The sequence below is a fragment of the Sturnus vulgaris genome, chromosome 29 (assembly GCF_052056855.1).
Source record: "Sturnus vulgaris isolate bStuVul1 chromosome 29, bStuVul1.hap1, whole genome shotgun sequence".
Classification (NCBI taxonomy): Eukaryota; Metazoa; Chordata; class Aves; order Passeriformes; family Sturnidae; genus Sturnus; species Sturnus vulgaris.
The window spans coordinates 4,511,566-4,535,951 of record NC_142271.1 but is presented as its reverse complement, the minus strand read 5'-3'; the positions used below and the strand labels follow the sequence as shown (position 1 = coordinate 4,535,951).

Here is a 24,386-nt window from a genome sequence, read left to right as displayed (position 1 = left end):
GAGAGAGGAGCGCACCCAGAGCCCGGATAGCTCAGTCGGTAGAGCATCAGACTTTTAATCTGAGGGTCCAGGGTTCAAGTCCCTGTTCGGGCGGATGTCCTTTTTTTTTTTTTTTTTTTTCTTCTATGATTTTTTTTTTTTTTTATTTCCTGCCAGGATTCCCCTCAGACGCAGCCGGGACCCTCCGGCGGGCAGCGCCGGCAGCGCCGCGGGTGTAAAAAAGGGATTTTTGGGGAAAAAAAAAAAACAAGGCAGTGAAAAAATAAGGCAAAAACACAGCCGCCCGAACAGGGACTTGAACCCTGGACCCTCAGATTAAAAGTCTGATGCTCTACCGACTGAGCTATCCGGGCTCTGCGGCTCCCGGCAGCGCTGCAGACATATCACCGGTACAGGCTGGGGGCCTGCCGGGGCTTTCTTGTTTGTGCCCCTGTGTGCACCCCATTATCTGTACCCCCATCTGTATTCCATCGTCTGCACCCCACTGTCTGCACCCCATTATCTGTACCCCCATCTGTATTCCATCATCTGCACCCCACTGTCTGCACCCCGCTCTCTGCTCCCCATTATCCGCACCCCTTATCTGCACCCCTGTCTGCACCCCATTATCTGTATCCCCCACCTGTATTCCATCGTCTGCACCCCACTGTCTGCACCCCATTATCTGCACCCCCATCTGCATTCCATCATCTGTACCCCGCTCTCTGCTCCCCATTATCCGCACCCCATTATCCGCACCCCATTACCCACACCCCATTATCCGCACTCCATTATCTGTACCCCTGTCTGCACCCCATTATCTGTATCCTTCTCCGCACCCCATTATCCACACCCCATTATGGGTTCCCCTATCTGGACCCTTCCTCCTGCACGCCCCGACTGACCCCCCTCAGCATCCCGGGCGTTCTGTGGGGCACCCGGAGCGTGCTGGGGACACCGGGTGACACCGGGGGACACCAGCCCGGCCTCTGAGCAATGCGGAGATCTCGGGGACATTCAGGGGGACAGTGGGGGACACCAGCCGGGGCTCTGGGAAACGCGGAGGGTGGCAGGGAACATCCTGGGGACATTATGAGGGACAGCGGGGGACACCAGCGCGGGCTCAGGGCAATGTGGAACACCCCGAGGACATTCAGGGGGACACCGGGGGGATCATTCCAGGCTCTGGGCCATGCGGAGCGTGGCCGGGAACAACTTGGAGACATTCGGGGGACACCGAGGGACACCAGGGGACACCGGGCGGGATCACCCCGGGCTCTGGGCAACGCGGAGGGTGGCAGGGAGCATCCCGGGGTCTTTCGGGAGGCAGCTGGTGGCACCAGCCCGGGCTCAGGGCAATGCGGAGCATCCCGGGGACATTCAGGGGGACACCGGGGGGATCACCCAGGGCTGTGGGCAATGCGGAGGGTGGCCGGGAACATCCTGGGGATACTCAGGGGGACACAGGGGGACACCAGCCCGGGCTCTGTGCAATGCGGAGCGCGGCCGGGAGATGGCCCCGCACCGCCCCGCGCTGCGCCCGCCATTGTCCGCCGCCTCCACCGCGGTGCTCCCGCCTCTCTCCGGCTCCTCCGGCTCCTCCCGCATCCCTCGGGCTCCTCCCGCATCCTCCGGGCTCCTCCCGCATCCCGGCCCCGCCGCCGCCGCCGCTCGGAGCAGGTAGGGCCGCGCCGGGGAGCGGGGGGCTCTGCTGGGTTGGTCCCCGCTAAAAAAAAAAAAATGATATTTTATATTTAAATGTAGCTTTGTGTATCCGTAATTTGCTCCCCACGAAAGGTGCGGCTCATGCTGGTGCTGCTCCGGAGCACCGGGAACACGAAAATCGGGATGGGGGAAATGCGGGGCTGTCCCTTCCTAGGACACGCGGAGGGGTCGGAGGTCCCGGAGTGTCCCCTCGGGTGGCGGGCAGCGAGAATTTGGGGGGTTTGGATGAGCGGAACAATGAAATGGTGCCCGAGGAACGGCGAAGTTGGGCGAAGGGGACAGGGCTGGGGTGAGGGGGGGTCCTGTCCCCTCCCGGCGGGGCAGGGGGAGCGACAGGGATGGGGACAGGGATGGGGACAGAAATAGGGAAGGAACGGGGATCACAGAATCCCGGAATGATTTTGGGCTTGGTTTTTGGTTTTGGACCTTCTGGTCCCCACCCCCCTGCCCTGGGCAGGGATGGCACCCTTGGATCAGCGGCTGGGGACAGGGACAGGGACAGGGACAGGGACAGGGACAGGGACAGGCCAGCCGTGGTGTGAGGCCGGGCAGGGTGGGCTCAATCCCAACCCTAAAACCCCCCGGTTTTAGGGGCTGGAAGCTCTTGCGAGGATGCTGGAGGGATCTTGGATCCCTGAGCTCCTGCGGATCCCAAACCTGCGGGAACGCTCCTGGATAGCGAATTCCAGAGGTTTGGGAGCTGCTCCCCTTGGGCCAGGGAGCTCCATCGACTCCTGCTCGTGTGTGCGAGGCCGAGCACGGCTGGGATTGTTCCCGGGATCTGGGCCCGGCTGGGCGAGCACCAGCGTGACCAGGAAAATCAATCCTTCCTTCCCGGAGCAGCTGGGGTGGGATAAAAGGGAGCTGTGGGGTGGGGGAACATTCCTGGAGCCCGGTATTCCCAGGAAAATCAATCCTTCCTTCCCGGAGCAGCTGGGGTGGGATAACAGGGAGCTGTGGGGTGAGGGAACATTCCTGGAGCCCGGTATTCCCAGGAAAATCAACCCTTCCTTCCCAGAGTGGGAGGGATGGGATAACAGGGAGCTGTGGGGTGAGGGAACCTGCCTATCCCGGATTTCCCGGGATAACCGCCCTGGCCAGGTACCTTCCCCACCTCCTCGCCTCCGGAGCACCCTCCTAAATTCCAGAAGGCGGCTGGGGAGAGGATCCAGAGGATCCAGAGGATCCAGAGGATCGGCCCTTCCAGCCCTTCCCTTCCAACCCTGCAGCCGAGCATTCCTTGCCTGCTGCAGTGGGAGCAGGTGCTCCGTGTGGGAGCGTTGCTGGGATTCACCGGGATTCACTGGGATTCACTGAGATTCACCGGGATTCACCGGGATTCACTGGGATTCACTGAGATTCACCGGGATTCACTGGGATTCACTGAGATTCACCGGGATTCACCGGGATTCACTGGGATGTGGCAGCCGGAGCACAGGGATACCCCGGGATGGGAAGGGCTGTGCGAGGCTGGGGATGGGAAAGGCTCGGGGATCCCTCCAGGGAGCAGCAGCATTCCCAGCCCCATTCCAGCCCCATTCCCAGCCCCATTCCAGCCCCATTCCAGCTCCATTCCCAGTCCCATTCCAGCCCCATTCCCAGTTTTCTGGGCCTGTCCTTGGGATGGGAATCCTGTGGGATGAGCAGCCCTAGGAGCTGCTTCCCATTCCAGACTGGGATGGGTCTGGTGAGGATTATGGGGCCCTGAAAGGGTTTGGGGTGCACCCTGGGATGATCCCGGTCCTCCCTGAATCCCTTTTCTATTCCAGAGGGTTGGATTTGCTGGATTTGGGATCGATGGATGCGTTTGTGCCTTCCAGAAACGAAACCCTCTGGGTGTTGTTTAATTTTTTTTTTCCCCGGTGATTTTTGAGACCGGGTTCATTTTTGTCACTTGCAATCCCAAACTGGGATGGGAATTGTGAGTTTCCCCTGCATCCCAGGATGATCCCTGTGCTCCCTGCATCCCGGCACTTCGCCTGCGGGAGCATCTGGCACCGGGAGAGGCGCCCCATGGCAACAGGGAAGGGGTTGGAGCGTTTTCCATGGATACAGCAGCGGGATCCATCCCCCGGGGCCGCCCTGGAGCAGCGCGGGCAAGGGAGGGCGATCCCGAACCCATCCCGAATTCATCCCGAATCCATGCCGAACCCATCCCGAACCCATCCCGAAACCATCCCGAACCCATCCCGAATCCATCCCGAACCCATCCCGAATCCATCCCGAACCCATCCCGAACCCATCCCGAACCCATCCCGAATCCATCCCGAATCCATCCCGAACCCATCCCGAATCCATCCCGAATCCATCCCGAACCCATCCCGAACCCATCCCGAATCCATCCCGAATCCATCCCGAATCCATCCCGAATCCATCCCGAATCCATCCCGAACCCATCCCAATTCCTGCCGCTGCTCCCCAGCGCATCCCGGGATCTTTCCCGAGCTGGGCTCCACACGGATCCGCTCTCGGGGCGGGTTTGGGGTGATTTTAGGGTGATTTTGGGGCGTTTCAAGGCGTTTTTGGGATGATTTTGTGGTGATTTTGGAGCGTTCTTAGGGTGTTTTTTTGGCGTTTTTAGGGTGTTTCGGGGGCGGTTTTGGGGTGGTTTGGGGGCGGTTTTGGGACATCTTCTTGAGTGTTTTTGCGGCGTTTTTTGGGGTGTTTTGGAGTGTTTTATGGGGTGATTTTGAGGTGTTTTGAGGCTCTTTTTGAGGGTGTTTTTGAGGTGCTTTGGGGGTGGTTTTGGGGTATTTTTAGGGCTCCAGCCCCTGCTGTCCCCCCTGCCCCTCCTGTCCCCTGCGCCGCCGCTGCCGGGTGGGTGGCAGGCAGGGAGGAAGCCGAGATTTGCATAGGACACGGCTGGTGGCACCGGCGACAGCGCGACGCCACCTCCAGCGTCCCCCGAGGGTGGCCCGAGCCCCCCAAAACCCCGGCCCTGGGGGAGGGGGGGTGAGTGATTCCGAAATTCCGGGCGTGGGTGTGACACGGGGACAGCGACAGGAGGTGGCTCCGGGGTCGGGCTGGGGTCTGGCGACATCGTGGGGACACCGTGGGGTCCCATGGGGCCGGGAGAAGGGGTGTCACAGCTGTCTTTAAAAGGAGGGATCTCTGTCACCTCCCCTGTCCCACCCTGGTCCACTTGTCACCTCCATTGTCCCCAGTTGTCCCCATGACAGAGACAGCTCGGGGGGGTGCCCCACTCAGCCCCATCCTCGTCACCTCCACTGTCCCCAGCTGTCACCAGGTGTCTCCCGCCCTCTGCGCCCCCCTGGTCCCCTTGTCCCCTCCACTGTCCCCATTGTCCCCATCGCAGACACAGCTCCGGGAGGTGCCACCCCTCATCCCCATCCTTGTCGCCTTCACTGTCCCCATTGTCCCCATCGCAGACACAGCTCCGGGAGGTGCCACCCCTCATCCCCATCCTTGTCCCCTCCACTGTCCCCAGCTGTCCCCAGGTGTTTCTCCCTCTCTGCCCCTCCCTGGCACTTTTGTCCCCTCCACTGTCCCCAACTGTCCCCATCACAGACACAGGTGCCACCCCCCTTCAGCCCCACCCTTGTCCCCTTGTCCCCTCCCCTGTCCCCATCACGGACTCGCTGCCTCCGGGTTCTCCCTCTTTTTTTTTTTTTTGCTGTCCCCGCTTGGGGATTTGGGATTTTTGTCTCATCCCAAACCCTTCCCAGGGCAGGATTTCCTCCCGAGGGTGGAAATCCGTGGAAAACCACGGGAGAGCCTCTGGCAGGGTCGGGCTGCACATCCTGCCTCCTCCAGAGAGCTGGGCCGGGCTGTCCACAGGACAAAAATCAGCTGGAAAAGCAGGAAAATCCTCCAAAAGCAGGTTGGAAGCAGGGCTGGATTGTTGGGATGAAATCCAGGCCTTTCCTGCCCCTCCCAAAAAAATCCTGCTGGCAGCTCCTGGTGTGAGGATCCAGCTGCAAACCCCTCTGGAAAATCTGGGAGTGCAACCCCCAGGGGTTTGGGGTTCGATTTTTTGTCCACAGGGTGGGGAATGGGAAGGGAGATGCCAGGAAAAATCTGCTGGGATGGGATTTGGGGGAATCTTTTGCTTCCAGAGGGTTGGATTTGCTGGGTTTGGGGTTGATGGATGAGTTTGTTACTCCAGGAATGAAACACTCTGGAAGTCGTTTTGTTTTTTTTCCGTGGTTTTTCAGACCAGATTCCCTTTTGGGATTTTTCCAAACTGGGATGGGAATTCTGAGCTTCCCCCATGTCCAAAGAACACCTGGAGACCAATCCCAAAGGGCATTCCGTGGGGAATGTCACCCAAAATTCCCCCATTTCCCCCCTGAGAGCTTTTTCTGGAATGAGGGGAGTGGATCCCACTTTTCCTGGAGCTGCTGGGATCCTTGGGAATACCCCCCCCCCCATGCCCTGGCACAAAATCCTGGAGCATCCCTGGGGATATCCCTGGAATTCTGCACATCCAGGGAGCTTTGTCCCCTCCCTGGGGGGTGACACAGGACCGGTGGCCGGGCTGGGATCATTCCAGGGGCTGGGAATTCCGGCTGGGAGCAGCAGGATGGAGGTGGAGGCCGGGGCTTTATCCGGAGGCTCCTCCCTCCCTCCTGGATGATGAATGGATCGGGAATTGTGTCCCGGACAGGCAGAAACTCCCGGCCAGGAATGTGGTGCCGGCTGTTCCCAAATCATCCGGGATGGGGCTGGGGGGGGATGGAGGGATTGGGGTGGGCAGGGAATCCTTGGGATCCCATCCTTGGGCACAGGGATCCTGTAGGATCCTGTAGGATCCTGAGAGGGGGAAGCAGGGATGGGGGTGCTTGAGGAGCCCCTGGGATCCAGGGATCTGCCAGGGGATCCCATGGGATCCTGAGAGGGGGAAGGGAGGGATTGGGGTGCTCAGGGAACCCCCACAGCTCCATCCTGGGATCCCATGCCTGGGCTCGGGGATCCAGGGATCCTGTGGGATCCTGAGGGGGGAAAGGAAGGGATGGGGGAGCTTAAGGAGCTCCTGGGATCCCATCCCTGGGATCCAGGGATCTGCCATGGGATCCCACGGGATCCTGCCAGCTTTCCCAGGATCGGGGTGCTCCCTTTAACGTCGGCACCGTTAAAATTCCCAATAAATCCCTGGAGGCTCTGAGCCAGCATCGGTTCCTGCTGCTGGACCAGCGCTTTGGGGCTTTTCCATGGGATTTTCCAAATCCTCGCTCCTTCTGGGAAGGGAAGGGGTTGTGAGGCACCTGCTCAGGGTGTCCCCAAGCCAGGTGACACCCGGCGGTGGCAGTGACACCCCTCAGCAGGGCTTTCCTCCAGCTCTGTGGGGTCCAACCTGCTCCGTTCCCACCCCATTCCCACCCCATTCCCATTCCCGTGGCAATTCCAGCCCCACACGCGGCTCCGAGCTCCAGCAGGGTTCGAATGTTTGTCTTGGACACCAGCACGGAGCTGTGGCTTTGTCAGCTACAAAATTCACTCGTTTCTTTTGTTTTTTTTTTTTTTTTTTTTTTTTTTTTGAGTTTATTGCTTTTGGGTTAAAAGCAGATTTTCCTCTGTTCGGCGTCCAGCTTTTTGGGATTTCTGCTTTTCCAGGAAAAAGCCACAGCTGCCAGCAGGGCTTGAAATGCCAGGGAAGGGAACATTCCCAACCTCTCCAACCCCCCCTTGGAGCCACTTTTTCCAGCTGGGAAGCACCAAAATCCCTGGATGAGCTGGGGGGCTGAAAGGGACTTGGGAAGGGACAAATCCTGTGGGAATTGTGGAGCTCAGTAGGAACCATCTGGTCCTGCAGAGCTCGGGGTCAGGGGGGGCCCCTTGGAGGGGGGTGACAAAAACCCCCCAGGGATTTTGGGGGACGCCCTGGGCTGGGGGAGGTGGCCACTGGTCACTGGGGTGGGGTGTGGGGGCCACTTGTGGGGCTGGGGGAGGTCCCAGACCCCTCCTGGCTCTGGTGTTTCGGGATTTAGGATTTTCCCCAGAATGGGCATGGTGATGCCCCAGTGATTTGTCATTGCTGGGAACGGGGAGTGGCTCCTTTGTGCCCTGAACTGGGGCATCAACAGAGCCCTGTGTGGGGCAGAGGAGAGCCCGGGGGGCACTGGAGCCAAACCTGCCCCAAAACCCCAAAAACTCCAGGTCCCATGAGCCAAATCTGCCCAAACCCCAAAAACTGCACATCCCATGAGAAAACCTTTCCAAAACCCCAAAACTGCAGATCCCATGAGCCAAACCTTTCAGAAACCCCAAAAACTGCAGATCCCATAAGAAAACCTGCCAAAACCCCCAAAAACTCCAGGTCCCATGAGAAAACCTGCCAAAAACCCCAAAACTGCCCAAACCCCCAAAAACTGCTGACCCCATGAGCCAAACCTTTCCAAAAACCCCAAAACTGCAGATCCCATAAGCAAACCTGCCCAAACCCCAAAAACTGAAGGTCCCATGACCCAAACCTGCCCCAAAACCCCAAAACCTGCGGGTCCCTGCTGGTGATTTTTGGAGCTGAGCAGTGCCTGGCTGGGTGTTGGGTGCTGGGTGTTGGGTGCTGGGTGCTGGGTGTTGGGTGCTGGGTGCTGGGTGCTGGGTGCTGGGTGCTGGGTGCTGGGTGTTGGGTGCTGGGTGCTGGGTGTTGGGTGCTGGGTGCTGGCTGCTGGGTGCTGGGTGCTGGGTGCTGGGTGCTGGGTGCTGGGTGCTGGGTGCTGGGTGCTGGGTGTTGGGTGCTGGGTGCTGGGTGTTGGGTGCTGGGTGCTGGCTGCTGGGTGCTGGGTGCTGGGTGCTGGGTGTTGGGTGCTGGGTGCTGGGTGCTGGGTGTTGGGTTCTGGGTGTTGGGTGCTGGGTGTTGGGTTCTGGGTGTTGGGTGCTGGGTGTTGGGTGTTGGGTGTTGGGTGCTGGGTGCTGGGTGCTGGGTGCTGGGTGCTGGGTGTTGGGTTCTGGGTGTTGGGTGCTGGGTGCTGGGTGTTGGGTGCTGGGTGTTGGGTGTTGGGTGTTGGGTGTTGGGTGCTGGGTGCTGGGTGCTGGGTGTTGGGTGCTGGGTGCTGGGTGCTGGGTGTTGGGTGTTGGGTGCTGGGTGTTGGGTGCTGGGTGTTGGGTGTTGGGTGTTGGGTGCTGGGTGCTGGGTGCTGGGTGCTGGGTGTTGGGTGCTGGGTGGATCCATGAGCTGCAGGAATTCCCGGGCTGTCCCAGGCCATTCCCAGTTCCCTCTCCTGAAATAAATTTTGGAGATGGGAGCTGCCCCCTCAGCACCCCCCCCCCTCCATTTTCCATCTCCTTTTTTTTCCATCCTGTCTCAATAATCCCTGGATTTGCAGGCAGGGGCTGATGTTTTTTCCTCGAATCATTGATAATTTTTTATAAAATCACGGTGCTGGCGTTTTGGGAGTTGCTGCCATCCCAAAACCTGGGGCTGATTTTATCCATGGGGAAAAAAAATTTGGGATTTTGGCTCAGCCCTTGGGTGTCTGTGGGGTCCTGGGGAAGCAGCAGCAGCTGCAGTCACATTTTTATTTTTATTTTTATGTTTATTTTTATTTTTACTTTTATTTTTATGTTTATTTTTATTTTTTATTCTACTTTTATTTTTATTTTTATGTTTATTTTTATTTTTATGTTTATGTTTATGTTTATTTCTATTTTTAATTTTTATTTTTATGTTTATTTCTATTTTACTTTTATTTTTATTTTTACTTTTATTTTTATTTTTTATTTTTATTTTTGCTTTTTTATTTATTTTTTTTTTATTTTTATTTTTTATTTTTATTTTTACCCCCTGGCCCTGCTGGGCTCCCCAGCACGTTTCCCTTTTTTCCAGGAAGGGCTGAGCCAGCAGCTGCCAGCCCGGCCTTCCTTATCCAGGAGATTCCAGATGGGTGGGAAGGACTTTGGGATGTTCCATCCCATCCCATCCCATCCCATCCCATCCCATTCCACGGGCAGGGAAACTTTCCACCACCCCTGGGTGATCCAAACCCGGCCTGGGACACTCCCAGGGATGGGGCAGCCACAGATTTTCTTGGAATGAGTCAGGAGAGCTGAAATTGGGATTTTTTATTTTTTTTTTAATGGAATCATGGAATGGTTTGGGTTCCCATTCCCACCCCTGCCATGGGCAGGGACAATTCCCATGATCCCAGTTTGTCCCAAACCCCATCCGGCCTTGGGGACTGCCAGGGATTCCTCTGGGAATTCCATCCCAGCCCCAGGGAAGGATTTATTCCCAAAATCCCATCCAAACCAGCACAGGGAATCCTGGAATGGTTTGGGCTGGGAGGGATCATCCAATCCCATGGCCAGGGACACCTCCCACTATCCCAGGCTCCATTTGATCCATTTGATCCTTTTTATCCATTTTTTTCCATTTTATCCACTGTCCAGCCTGGCCTGGGACACTCCCAGGGATGGAGCAGCCACAGCTCCTCTGGGAATTCCATCCCAGCCTCTCCCCACCCTCCCAGCCAGGAATTCCTTCCCGATATCCCATCGAAATCTCCACTTTTCCAGTGGGAGCCCATTCCCTGTGTTGTTCTCCCGAATCCCCCTCCAGTTCTCTGGGAGCCCCCTCCATCCACCAACCTTCCCCTCCCACCTGCTCATCCTCACCTTTCCCCATTCCCAAAATTAATCCCTCACCTTTCCCAATTCCCAAAATTAACCCTTCACCTTCCCCCATTCCCAGCATTAATCCCTTTTCCCATTCCCACCATTAACTCTCCACTTTTCCCCATTCCCAGCATCCATGGGCACCCATCCATTATTCCCTCACCTTTCCCTATTCTCATCCATTAAGCTTTTTCCCCATTCCCAGTATGAATCCCACACCTTTCCCCATTCCCAGTATGAATCCCACACTTTCCCCATTCCCAGTATGAATCCCACACCTTTCCCCATTCCCAGTATGAATCCCACACCTTTCCCCATTCCCAGTATGAATCCCACACTTTCCCCATTCCCAGTATGAATCCCACACCTTTCCCCATTCCCAGTATGAATCCCTCACCTTTCCCCATTCCCAGCATCCCTGGCTGCCCATCCATTAATCCCTTTCCCCGTTTCCAGCATTAATCCCGCTTTTCCTTATTCCCTTAATCCCTTTCTCCATCCCCATCATTAACCCTTCACTTCCCCAATCCCATCATTAACCCCTCACTTCCCCAATCCCATCATTAACCCTTCACATCCCCAATCCCGTCATTAACCCTTCACTTTCCCTTTCCCAGGAGGCCGGAGCAGCACGATGCCGTTCTCCTGACCCCGCTCCCGGCAGGATGCTGGTCCTGATCCCGCTCTCCTGACCCCGATCCCAGCAGGATGTGGGGCCCAATCCCGCTCTCCTGACCCCGATCCCGGCAGGATGTCGGGCCCTCGTGGCCCCGGCGAGCAGTGGCCGGCTCTGGAGTCGGTGGGGCTGAGCCGCAAGGAGCTGGCGCTGGCCGAGGCGCTGCAGATGGAATACGACGCCTTATCCCGACTGCGCCAGGACAAGGAGGAGAGCAGGGCCAGGAAGGAGCAGCTCCAGGAGCGTCCCCTCATCTCCTGGGATGACCCCGCGGACAGGAATGGCTGTGCCGGCATCAAAGCCACGCGGGCGCTCTCGGGCTCCGACCCCACACTCAGCTACAACGGCCCCGCTGTCCCCGAGGGTCCCCAAGTGCCACCAGGACCCAGCTCGGAGTCACAGCCGTGGCAGAAGGGTCCCCTGAGCGGGGATTACCTGTTCATCCTGGAGGGCTCCCAGCGGGATTTCCTCGGGGAATCCCTCAATGGTTCCCAGCCCCACAACGGCAGCGGATCCCCCAAAAAGCTCTCGCCGCCCCCGCTGCCCCCCCCGGCACCCGCTGTGGGGCTGTCCCGAGGGTGGCCAGCGCTCGGGGAAGGCGTCCCCGCTGTCCCCCAAGGGCCAGGGCCAGCCCAGGGACATCAACATGTTCTCGGTGGCTCAGGACAAGCTTTTGGGGCGCCGCATCTCCCAGGAGGATCCCTACGGCGTGGACGCCATCACCTGCCTCAACCTCAAATCCACCTACGAGTCCCAGGTGCTGCTGGAAAATTCCCGGGGCTGGAAGGAAGGCAGGAGCATCCTGGAGAAGGAATCCAGCGGGAAGCCGGTGGCACGGAGCAAAACCATGCCCCCCCAGGTGCCCCCGCGCACCTGCGGAGCCCGAGCGGGCAACAGGAAAAACCTGGCGGGAAACAGGAACCGCAGGATCTCCGTGGAGCCGGTGAGGGGATCCCGCTGCTGGAGCTGGGATTGGGATTGGGACTGGGATTGGAATTGGAAGTGGAATTGGAACTGGAATTGGAATTGGGATTGGAATTGGAATTGGAAGTGAAATTGGAATTGGAATTGGAATTGGAATTGGGATTGGAAGTGGAATTGGAATTGGAATTGGGATTGGAAGTGGAAGTGGAATTGGAATTGGGATTGGAAGTGGAAGTGGAAGTGGAAGTGGAATTGGAATTGGAATTGGAATTGGAATTGGCATTGGAATTGGAATTGGAATTGGGATTGGAATTGGAACTGGAATTGGAACTGGGATTGGAATTGGAATTGGATTGGGATTGGAATTGGAATTGGGATTGGAATTGGAATTAGAATTAGAATTGGGATTGGAATTGGAATTGGAATTGGAATTGGAATTGGAATTGGAATTAGAATTAGAATTGGAATTGGATTTGGAATTGGAACTGGAACTGGAATTGGAATTGGAATTGGGATTGGAATTGGAATTGGGGCAGGGATGGGGTAGAGAGTTTGGAGCTGGGGTGTCCCAGAGTTGGGAATTCAGAGCTGGGGTGTCCTTTTGGGTGGGTTCCCCTTGTCCCATCCTCGTGGCTCTGTGGAATGTTGTGTGGGATGTGGGAAGAGGCATCTGAGCATGGACACATCCCATGAGCCAGACCTGCCCAGACCCCAAAAACTGCAGATCCCATAAACCAGACCTGTCCAAAACCCCAAACCCTGGAGTTCCCATGGGCCAGCTCTCTCCAGACCCCCAAATCTGGGATGAATCCCACCCTGGGATGAATCCAACCTTTCCAGTGACCCCCATGGGGGTGTGGGGCCCAGGGGTGGCCCCCAGGTGACGGGCTCGTGCCCTGCCCCACAGGTGGCCCCCCGGCAGCACTCCCTGGCCAATGGCTACGAGCTCTTTGAGGTGTCCGAGGAGCGGGACGAGGAGGTGGCCGCCTTTTGTCACATGCTGGATGTGTGAGTACCCAAAACAGCCCCAAAACAGCCCCAAAACAGCCCCAAAACAGCCCCAAAACAGCCCCCAAAACAACCCCAAAACAACCCCAAAACAGACCCAAAACAGCCCCAAAACAGACCCAAAACAGCCCCAAAACAACCCCAAAACAGACCCAAAACAGACCCAAAACAGACCCAAAACAGCCCCAAAACAACCCCAAAACAACCCCAAAACAGCCCCAAAACAGACCCAAAACAACCCCAAAACAGCCCCAAAACAACCCCAAAACAGCCCCAAAACAACTCCAAAACAGCCCCAAAACAACTCAAATGGGCTGCAGGGCCACCCCAGGGGGGTTCAGGGCCACCAAAAGGAGTTTCAGGGCCACCAAAAGGGGATTCAGTGCCAGCCTGAGGGGATTCAGGGCCACCAAAAGGGGGTTCAGGACCACCCTGAGGGAGTTCAGGGCCACCAAAGGAGCCAAGGATGCCGAGACCCTGTGTCCCCAAAAGCAGATTGAAGGCCACCCAGGTGACTTTTGGGGTGGGGGCCAGCCCTGCAATCCCCCAGGATTGCCATCCCTGAGCCATCCCTGCTCCCCCAGGCTGCGCTGCAGCTCCGGCACCGAGGATTATCCCGGCACGGGGTTGGTGTGGAACGCCGTGAGCCGGAGCCCGGAGCAGCTGGGCCAGGGCGTGAGCCTGAAGGTGACGGTGGTGGGCGAGAGCCTGAGGGAGCCACTGACCTTCACCTGCGACTGTGAGAGCCAGCACAGCTCGGGAAACTGGGAATTCTGGCATTCCCAAAGCTCCCGCTGTTCACAATGTTCCTGCCCGTTCAATCATCCTCGCCATTCCCAAAGTTCCCACTGTTTTGTCCTTTCCACAATTCCACCATCTCTACCATTCCCAACATTCCCACCATTCCCCCATTCCCACCATTCCCACCATTCCCACCATTCCCCCATCTCCACCATTCCCCATTCCACTATTCCCTCATTCCACTATTCCCCATTCCCACCATTCCCCATTCCACTATTCCCCTATTTCCACCGTTCCCACCATTCCCCCATTCCCACCATTCCCACCATTCCCACCATTCCCCCATTCCCCCATTCCCCCATTCCCACCATTCCCACCATCCCACCATTCCCCATTCCCCCATTCCCACCATTCCACCATTCCCCATTCCCACCATTCCCCATTCCCCATTCCCACCATTCCCACCATTCCCCATTCCCACCATCCCCACCATTCACCCCATCCTCACCATTCCCCCATTCCCTCATTCCCACCATTCCCCCATTCCACCATTCCCCATTCCCCCATTCCACCATTCCCCCATTCCACCATTCCCCCATTCCACCATTCCCCCATTCCCCCATTCCCACCATTCCCCCATTCCACCGTTCCCCCATTCCCACATTCCCCCATCCCACATTCCCACCATTCCCACCATTCCCCCATTCCCCCATTCCCCCATTCCCCCATTCCCCCATTCCCCCATTCCACCATTCCCCCATTCCACCATTCCCCCATTCCCCCATTCCCCCATTCCACCATTCCCCCATTCCACCATTCCCCCATTCCCACCATTCCCCCATTCCCCCATTCCCCCATTCCCACCATTCCCCCATTCCCCCATTCCCACCATTCCCCCATTCCCCCATTCCCACCATCCTCACCATTCCCACCATTCCCACCATTCCCCCATTCCCACCATTCCCACCATCCCCACCATTCCACCACTCCACCATTCCCACCATTGCCCCATTCCCAAAGTTCCCACCATTCCACCATTCTCCATTCCACCATTCCCTCATTCCACCATTCCCCATTCCCACCATTCCCCATTCCACTATTCCCCTATTTCCACCGTTCCCACCATTTCCAATATTCCCACCACTCCACCATTCCACCATTCCCTCATCCCCCATTCCCACCATTCCCCATTCCCCCATCCCCACCATTCCCCATTCCACCATTCCCACCATTCCCACCATTCCCCCATCCCCACCATCCCCCCCATCCCCAGAATTCCCGGAATTCCCGGAATTCCCGAGGTTTCTGTGTCCCCCCAGGCTCCTCCACCGTGGACCTGCTCATTTACCAGGCTCTCTGCTACACCCACGACGAGCTCGGAGCCGTCGACGTCGAGGATTTCCTGCTCAAAATCTGCGGCCTCGAGGAATTCCTGCAGAAGTGAGTGAGGAAAGTGGGGGGAAAAAAAATGGGGAAAAACGGGGGGAAAAAATGGGGAAAAACTGAGAAAAAATGGGGAAGAAATGGGGAAAAAATCAGGGGGTGAAATGGGGAAATAACAGGGGGGAACAAGGGAAATAAACAGGGAAAAAGCAGGGGGGAAACAGGATAAAAATGGGGAGAAACAGGGGGAAATGGGAAAAACGGGAAAACAGGGATAAATGGGGGAAAATTGGGGAAAAGCAGGGAAAATGGGGAGAAATCAGGGGGAGAAATGGGGAAAACGGGGAAATAAATGGGGAAATCAGGAGAAAAGAACATGGGAAAAAAACAGGGAAAACAACCAGGGGAAAATGGGAAAAACAGGGAAAAAACAGGAAAATAAACAGGGGAAAAACAGGGGAAAAGTCAGAAAAAAACTCAGGAAAAAAAGAGGGGAAGATCAGAAAAATCAGGGGGAAATTAAGGAAAAAAACAGGAAAAAAACAGGGGGAAACCCAGAAAAAATCAGGGAAAAACAGGGAAAAATCAGGAAAGACACAGGGAAAAAGCCAGGATGGAAAAAAAAAAAAAAAATAGGGAAAATCCACCTCCTGGCATCCCGGGGTGTGATGAACACCCAGGGCTGAGCTGGGTGAGCACAGCAGAAATTTCTCTGCTCCTTTTCCTGCCCCTGGAGCTGCTCCTGCCAAAAGCAGCGTGTTGGGAATGTCACTCCTGGTGCGGCTGGAAAACAGGCTGGGAAGCTGGGAGCTGCCAAAAATGCTTTTTGGAGGAGAATTCCATCAAAATCCGTGTCAGGGAGAGGAGCCCAACTTCTCCCAGCTTTGGATAAATCCCAGGAGAAGAATGAGGAGAGGGATGTGGGGGGCTCAGGAATTCCCGGGAAGGGCAAAGTGGATCCCATCCCTCCGTGCCCCGCTGGTTTTCCTGGAGGAATTGGGGTTTTTTTTTCCAGGGGTTTTGGGCAGAGGGACAAGCAGCAGGCACGGCATTCCCGGCTTTTCCCGGGGCTGGAGCCAACTCCTGCTGCTGGAGAGCTGCCCTGGAGCCGGCCCTGCCCCGGGAATTCCGGGGGAACCGCGGGTTTGGGATCTAAAGGGACGGCTGGGAATGGTTGGGACCGGGAGAGGGAGCCCAGAGCTGCTCCCGGCACTCCGAGGGGCTTCAGGGCTACCAAAGGGGGTGCAGGGCTACCTAGAGGGGGTTCAGGGCCACTCCGAGGGGTTTCAGGGCTACCAAAGGGGGTTCAGGGCTACCAAAAGGGGTGCAGGGCTACCTAGAGGTGGTTCAGGACCATTCTGAGGGGCTTCAGGGCTACCAAAGGGGGTTCAGGGCTACCTAGAGGGGGTGCAGAGCTACCTAGAGGGGGTGCAGGGCTACCAAAGGAGGTGCAGGGCTACCAAAGGGATGTCAGGGACACTTCGAAGGAGTTCAGGGCTACCTAAAGGGGATTCAAGGCCACCAAAAGGGGATTTAGGGCTACCTAGAGGGGGTTCAGGGTCACCAAAGGGGCTTCAAGGCTGCCTAGAAGTGATTCAGGGCCACCTCGAGGGGGTTTGGGGCCACCCCGAGGAGCTTCAGGGCTACCTTGAGGGGGTTCAAGGCCACCTAGAGGGTTTTCAAGGCCATCAAAAGGGGCTTCAGGGCCACCAAAGGGGCTTCAGGGCCACCCAAAGGTGCTGTTCCCAAGGGTGCCGACCCCTGTGGACCCAAACTGCCCCGTGCAGATGTGCCCAGCTGTGCCCATCTGTGCCCAGGTGTGCCCAGGTGTGCCCAGGTGTGCCCAGGTGTGCCCAGCAGCCCTGGAGGGGCTCGGAGCTGCCGGGGCTGGATCCATGCAGCTGCGGGCTGGCATTCCCAAAGGAATGATCCCCCTTTTTGCAGCAGGGAGCAGCCCCCAGGGGACATTTCCCAGCTCCTCTGGGGACACAAAGCCCCTTTTGTGGCCGATCTTTTCTTCCCCTGGCCGAGGCTGGAAGTGCCAGAACCCTCCCGGGCAGGCCCTGGAGCTCTGCTCGGCTCCCTGAGCTGCTGCCATGGAATTCCCGTGGGATTCAGCCAGGCTCAGGCGGCTCCTTCTGCCCCGAGCCAGCGAAGGAAGCCGGGCTGGAGGGGTCTGGATGGGGGAATCAGGATGGCATTCCCAGATCCTGAATTCCCCCCTGTCATTCCTAGCTCCTGAATTCTCCCTGTCATTCCCAGCTCCTGAATTCCTCCTGTCATTCCCAGATCCAGAATTCTCCCTCTCATTCCCAGATCCTGAATTCCCCCCTCTCATTCCCAGATCCAGAATTCTCCCTGTCATTCCCAGCTCCTGAATTCCTCCTGTCATTCCCAGCTCCTGAATTCCCCCTCTCATTCCCAGCTCCAAGGTTCTTCCTGTCACTCCCAGCTCCAGGGTTTTCCTTGTCATTCCCAGTTGCAGAATTCCCTGTAATTCCCAGTTCCAAGGTTCTCCTGTCACTCCCTGCTCCAAGGTCCCCCCTATCACTTCCAGCTCCAAGGTTCTTCCTGCCACTCCCAGCTCCAAGGTTCACCCCAATCCCACGGATCCCTCAAATCTGTGCCCTGGTTCACCCCAATCCCATGGATCCCTCAGATCCATGCTCTAATTCACCCCAATCCCACCCCAATCCCACAGATCCATGCTCTGGCTCACCCCAATCCCACGGATCCCTCAAATCCGTTCCCTGGTTCACCCCAATCCCACGGATCCCTCATATCCATGCTCTAATTCACCCCAATCCCACAGATCCATGCTCTGGCTCACCCCAATCCCACCCCAACCCCACGGATCCCTCTAATCCACGCTTTCCTTCCCACGGGTCCCTGGGCAGGTCCAGGCAGGCCGGGCTCCTCCACGCCCGGCTCCGGAGGGGAAGGAGGGAAAACAATTCCTCATTCTCCGGCTTTCCTGGTGCCACAAAGGTCCCTGTGCAGCACCCTGAGCCCCTGCCAGGGCTGCCTGGGTGTGGGATTTCGGGATGGGGCACTCCAGGAGGGATTTAAGGCACTCCAGGCAGGATTTTAGGGCACTCCAGGCGGGATTTTGGGGCACTCAGACGGGATTTTGGGATGTGGGATGAGCTCTCCCTGCATATTTTGCACTTTGGAGTTCATCCAGCCCTGCGGGAAGTTCAGCCTCGCTCTGAGCCCATCCCAAAGGCGCTTGGCTGTGGGATTTGGGGATTTTAGGGCAGCCCAGGTAGGATTTTGGGGTGTGGGATCAGCCTGTGGGGCTGTCCTTTCATCTTGGACGGCCACAAATCCACCCAGCCCTGCAGGCAACCCAAGTTCCTTGGGAACCCGAGGCTGCCTGGCCATGGCATTTGGGGATTTTAGGGTCACCCCAGGCGGGATTTTGGGGCACCCAGGCAGGATTTTGGGGTGTGGGGTGAGCCTGTGTGTGTCACCCCACAGCAAACACGCTCTGGGCAGCCACGAGCACATCCAGCACTGCAGGAAATTCGACATCGACATCCGGCTGCAGCTGCTGCGGAGGAAGGCAGCGCGCAGTGAGCTGGCCCGCACGGTGGGTGTGGGACACCAAGGGGCTGGGGGCCACCTCCCTGGGGTCTGTGTCACCTCCCTGGGGTCTGTGTCACCTCCCTGGGGTCAGTGTCACCTCCCTGGGGTCGGTGTCACCTCCCTGGGGTCACTGTCACCCCCCTGGGTCACTGTCACCCCCCTGGGTCAGTGTCACCTCTCTGGGGTCTGTGTCACCTCCTTGGGGTCGGTGTCACCTCCCTGGGGTTGGTGCCACCTTCCTGGGCTCACTGTCACCCCTCTGGGACACAGGGGCTCAGGGTCACCTCCCTGGGACACTGAGGGGTCGGTGTCACCTGTCTGGGATCGGTGTCACCTCTCTGGGATCGGTGTCACCTGTCTGGGGTCGGTGTCACCTCTCTGGGGTCAGTGTCACCTGTCTGGGGTCGGTGTCACCCCCTGTGGCCCCGCTCAGCCTCTCTGTGTCCCCAGGCCAGCGATGACCGCAGCCCCTCCACCCTGAACCACCACATCCACCTGCAGGAGCGGCCAATCAAACACACCATCAGCAGGTACGGCTGGGGACACTGCCACTGCCACTGTCCCCTCCTGGCGACACACCGACACTGTCCCCAATTCACACCTGGGGACACACTGACACTGCCACTGTTCCCTCCTGGGGACACACTGCCACTGTCCCAAATTCACACCTGGGGACACTGCCACTGCCACTGTCCCCTCCTGGCGACACGCTGACACTGCCACTGTCACTGCCACTGCCACTGTCTCCTCCTGGCGACACAATGGCACTGTCCCCAGTTCACACCTGGGGACACACTGACATTGTCCCCTGTCCCCAATTCACACCTGGGGACACAATGGCACTGCCACTGTCCCTACCTGGGGACACACTGCCACTGCCACTGTCCCCAGTTCACACCTAGGGGACACGCTGCCACTGTCTCCTGTCCCCTGTCCCCACTTAGGGGACACAGTGGCACTGTCCCCAATTCACACCTGGGGGACGTGGTGGCATTGTCCCCATATGGGGGGCACACAGTGGCAGTGTCCCCATGTGCCCACCCAGGGGAACTGTCCCCACGTGTCCCCAGCCGGGCTGAGCACTGTCCCCTCCTGTCCCCTGTCCCCCAGGCAGGCCCTGAGCCTCCTCTTTGACACCTTCCACAACGAGGTGGACGCGTTCCTGGCGGCCGAGGTGAGGCCAGCGCTGCTTGGAGGGGGCTTTGGAGGATTTTGGGGATTTGGGGCTTTTGGGGATGTTTGGGGGTTTTGGTGTTTTGGGGGGTTTTGAGGGTTTGGGGGGCTTTGTGGGATTTTGGGGGTTTGGGGGGTTTTGGGGTCACTTTGCCTTTGCTGTGGGTTCCTCCCTCTTTTCCTCGTGCCATTGTGTGTTAGGGAAAATCCAGGAATCCTGGGATACCCACAGTGGGGAGGATCCATAGGGATTATCAATTCCAACTGCTGGCCTTGCACAGACACCCCAGAACCCCACCCTGGGCACCCCTGGGTGCATTTCCCAAACTCTCCTGGAGCTCTGGCCGTGCCATTCCCCATTCCCCATTCCCCATTCCCCATTCCCATTCCCCATTCCCCATTCCCCATTCCCCATTCCCCATTCCCCATTCCCCATTCCCCAGTCCCTATTCCCCATTCCCTATTCCCTATTCCCCATTCCCCACTCCCCATTCCCCATTCCCATTCCCATTCCCATTCCCATTCCCATTCCCATTCCCCATTCCCATTCCCCATTCCCACTCCCCATTCCCCATTCCCATTCCCCATTCCCCATTCCCCATTCCCCATTCCCCACTCCCCATTCCCCACTCCCCATTCCCCATTCCCACTCCCCATTCCCCATTTCCATTCCCCATTCCCCATTCCCCATTCCCCATTTCCATTCCCCACTCCCCATTCCCTGGGGACCCTTTCCCAATCCCCACCACCCTCCAAGGAGAGAACATTTATTTTTTTCCCTAAAAAAAAATTGGAAAACAGAGAAACCAAGCCACAAATCTCTGCATCCCCACGCCGGGTTGTGCCCCCAGCCCCTCTGGGTTTTTGGGGGTCCCACTCCAGCCCCTCTCCCCCCCCTGGCAGGGAGATTTTTCCCCGAAAGCCGAGCGGGTGATCCAGTCAGTCATGGCCATCTGCAACGCCCTGGCGGCCGTGGAATCCCAGGAAATCACGGCTGCCCTCAACCAGATGCCGCCCTGCCCGTCCCGAATGCAGCCCAAAATCCAGAAGGTGAGCCAGGGACACCTGCAGGGCTGGGGGAGCTCAGCCAGGAGCTGGGAGAGAGGCGGGGAAAAAAAAAAAAAAAAAAAAATGGTCACATCTGGCTCTTTTCCCTCCTTCCACCACGTGAAAAATCCATGAATAGCCGGGATCTGGCAGCCTGGGGTGGTTATGTAAAATAAATAAATCTGCCTTGGCAGCACCGGGCTGGAGCTTGGGGGTTTCTTGTGGTTTCTTTTTTATTTTTTTTTTTTCTTTTTGTGGTTTCTCATTTTTTTCTGTGGTTTCTCTTTTTATTTTTTTTTTTTTGTGGTGGTTTCTCCCTTTTTTTTGTGTGTGTGTGGTTTTTTTTTTTTTCTTTCTTTCTTTTTTCTTTCTCTCCACAGGATCCAAATGTTCTGGCCAAGAGGGAAAATCGAGGTATTTCTCTTCTCCTGCTCTCCTTTCTGGGCTCAAGTTCGTGGTGCTTTTCATCTCCAAGCCCCTCCTCCTCCCCCTTCAATTCTTGAGGCCAAAAAACGGGTTGGAAACCTGTCTGGTTAAAGAAAAGAAAAGAAAAAAAAAAAAAGGAGGATTTTGGGAGGTGGTGTTGCTCCTTGTGAACTCCAAATGGGAAACCTGGAATTGCCCTTAATCCGAATGGGAAATTAATTCACTAATTCATCCCCGGGTGGGGGGGAAGCAGTGCAGGGATCCCAAATTTAGATTTGAGGGATGGATCCCTGTCCATGATTTCCTGAGGGATTGATGGATCCCTGAGGGATTGATGGATCCCTGTCCTTGATTCCCTGAGGGACTGACAGATCCCTGAGGGATTTATCCATCCCTGTCCGTGTTTCCCTGAGGGATTGATGGATCCCTGTCCTTGATTCCCTGAAGGATTGATGGATCCTTGAGGGATTGATGGATCTCTGTCCCTTTTGGATCCCTGAAGGATTGACAGATCCCTGAGGGATTGATGGATCCCTGAAGGACTGACAGATCCCTGAGGGATTGACAGATCCCTGAAGGATTAATGGATCCCTGAGGGATTGATGGATCCCTGCGGGACTGACAGATCCCTGTCCCTGTCGGATCCCTGTGGGGCTGACAGATCCTTGCCCTTTTCCCTGAGGGAACCCACGGATCCCTGCCGGTTTCCCTGATGCTCTGACAGATCCCTGCTTCCCCGTTTCCCGCAGAGAGGATCGTGGAGAGCCTCACGGCCGCCATCCTCAACCTGGTGGAGCTCTACTGCAGCACCTTCAACGCCGATTTCCAGACGGCCGCTCCCGGCAGCCGCGAGTTGGGAGCGGCGCAGGAGGCGCGGCTGCTCAGCTGCCCCCTGTCCTTCACCGTGTACGCCACCCACCGCATCCCCATCACCTGGGCCGCCAGGTAAAGCCTCACCTGGGCAGCCCGCACCCCTCCCCGTGTGGTTTGTACCCCAGGAATTGCCGGGAATGGTGGGAGGATGTGGGGGAGACAGGCGGAGCGGGTTGGTGCAATCGGGGTTTTGCGGGTTGAGGGTGTGGTGGGGAAGGGGTGTGGGGTGTTCTGAGAGGGGAGGGATTGGGAATTCCAGCTCGTGGGGTGCTCCAAAGTCCTGCTGTGTGTCTGGGAATGCTGGATATCCCAAAAGCCCAGTGTTCCTGGGAATGCTGGCAGCGGGACACCCCAAAATCCCACTGTGTGTCTGGGACTCCCCAAAATCCCAGAGTGTTCCTGGGAATGCTGGTACTGGGACACTCAAATCCCACCGTGTGTCTGGAATGCCCCAAAATCCCAGCATGTTCCTGGGAATACTGGACACCCAAAGATCCCACCGTGTTCCTGGGAACACTGGCACTGGGACACCCCAAAATCCAAGAACTCCTGGCAATGCTAGCACTGGGACACCCCAAAATCCCACTGTATGTCTGGGACACCCCAAAATCCCACCCTGTTCCTGGGAATGCTGGACACCCCAAAATCCTGGCACATGCCTGGGAATGCTGGCACTGGGACACGTCAAAATCCCAGCACATCCCAGGGAATGCTGGACACCCCAAAATCCCAGTGTTCCTAGGAATGCTGGCAATGGGAAGCTCCAAAATCCCACCGTGTTCTTGGGAACGTTGGCACTGGGACCCCCCAAAATCCCAGCACATCCCAGGGAATGCTGGACACCCCAAAATCCCGCTCTGTTACCGGGAACGCTGCCACTGGGACACCCCAAAATCCCAGTGTTCCTGGGAATGCTGCCACTGCGACACCCCAAAATCGCAGCCCGTTCCCGGCAGCGCTGGCACTGCCATGCAGGGCGCGATGTCGCCGCAGCTCGGCTCATCCCGAGGCCACCCGGGGGAGGTGACAGATGGCCCCACGCGGCGTGGCCCCTTTGTTCCTGCTCCTCCGTGCCCGTGCCCGGCTCGGGAGGGGACCGGGAGGGGACAGGGGGGTGGCGACAGCGGCGGCGGCAGAGCCACCCCGGCGGGGACCCCTCGCCTTTGTCCTTGTCCTTAATGCATTCCCCTTGGTGAGTGGCTCCGAACAAAGCGGCGAGCCTGGGAAATGCCGCCAGCCCCTGACCCCCGCGCCCCCCAGCCCTGCCCGGATTGTCGCAGCCCTGCCCGGATTGTCGCAGCCCTGCCCGGATTGTCGCTCGGCACCTGCCACATGGCCGGGCCCCCCTCCCCGTGTGCCGGAATGCGCCGTGCCATATGGCGCTGGGGACATCGCGGGGGGGGGGAAATGGCCCCGTTCTGTCCCCCTTTCCCATCCTCGGGAAAGGATTTAGGGGTTCTGGTAAACCCCATCCTCGGGAAAGGATTTAGGGGTTCTGGTAAACCCCATCCTCGGGAAAGGATTTAGGGGTTCTGGTGTTCTGGGTATACCCCTCACCCTTTTCCATCCTTGGGGAAGGATTTTGGGGCTCCAGTGATCTGGGTAACCCCTCCCACCCCTTTCCCATCTTTGGGGAAGGATTTAGGGGTTCTGGTGGCCCTGGTAAATCCTCTCACCCTCTTCCATCCCCAGGGCAGGATTTAGAGGTTCTGGTGTTCTGGGTATACCCCCCCACCCCTTTACCATCTTTGGGGCAGGATTTAGGGGTTCTCGTGGCCCTGATAAAGCCTCTCACCCTTTTCCATCCTCAGGGCAGGATTTAGGGTTTCTGGTGGCCCTGGTAAACCCCCTCACCTCTTTCCCATCCTTGGGGAAGGATTTAGGGGTTCCAGTGATCCGGGTAACCCCCTGTCACCCTTTTCCCATCCTCGGGGCAGGATTTAGGGGCTCAGGTGGCCCCGCCCAGCTCACTGGTGTTTTCCCCACAGTTATGAAGATTTCTACCTCTCGTGCTCCCTCAGCCACGGCGGGAAGGAGCTGTGCAGCCCCCTGCTCACCAGGAAGGCCCACGTCTACAAATACCTCTTCCACCTCATCATTTGGGACCAGCAGTAAGGCCACGGCACGGCCACGGGGGTCCTGGTGCCCACCCACGCTGCCTTCATCATCCTCACCATCCTCTTCTCCTCTCCTGTTCCTCTCCGCGCCGGGTTGTTTTTTTGTTTTTTTTTTTGTTGGGTTGTTTTTTTTTTGGGTGTTGGAAGTTTTT

General features: G+C 57.5%; 1 protein-coding gene and 2 non-coding genes across 3 annotated transcripts in view; 2 read left to right on the top strand and 1 right to left on the bottom strand.

Moving 5' to 3' along the window:
* Positions 1-20: 20 nt before the first annotated feature.
* Positions 21-93, top strand: TRNAK-UUU (transfer RNA lysine (anticodon UUU)). Its single transcript has one exon. It is a non-coding gene; the product is annotated as a tRNA-Lys (tRNA).
* A 187-nt stretch (positions 94-280) lies between these two features.
* On the bottom strand, positions 281-353 carry TRNAK-UUU (transfer RNA lysine (anticodon UUU)). The gene has a single exon. It is a non-coding gene; the product is annotated as a tRNA-Lys (tRNA).
* Positions 354-1,626: 1,273 nt separating this feature from the next.
* Positions 1,627-24,386, top strand: part of PIK3C2B (phosphatidylinositol-4-phosphate 3-kinase catalytic subunit type 2 beta) — a 31,716-nt gene continuing 8,956 nt past the window's right edge. The window contains 13 exon segments of the mRNA XM_088180421.1: positions 1,627-1,659; positions 10,896-11,497; positions 11,499-11,897; positions 12,786-12,886; positions 13,471-13,625; positions 14,947-15,067; positions 18,491-18,602; positions 19,049-19,128; positions 19,709-19,772; positions 20,675-20,821; positions 21,199-21,232; positions 21,994-22,189; positions 24,106-24,228. Of these exon segments, the coding sequence (XP_088036547.1) occupies positions 11,030-11,497; positions 11,499-11,897; positions 12,786-12,886; positions 13,471-13,625; positions 14,947-15,067; positions 18,491-18,602; positions 19,049-19,128; positions 19,709-19,772; positions 20,675-20,821; positions 21,199-21,232; positions 21,994-22,189; positions 24,106-24,228 (2,000 nt within the window). The 5' untranslated portion in view covers positions 1,627-1,659; positions 10,896-11,029.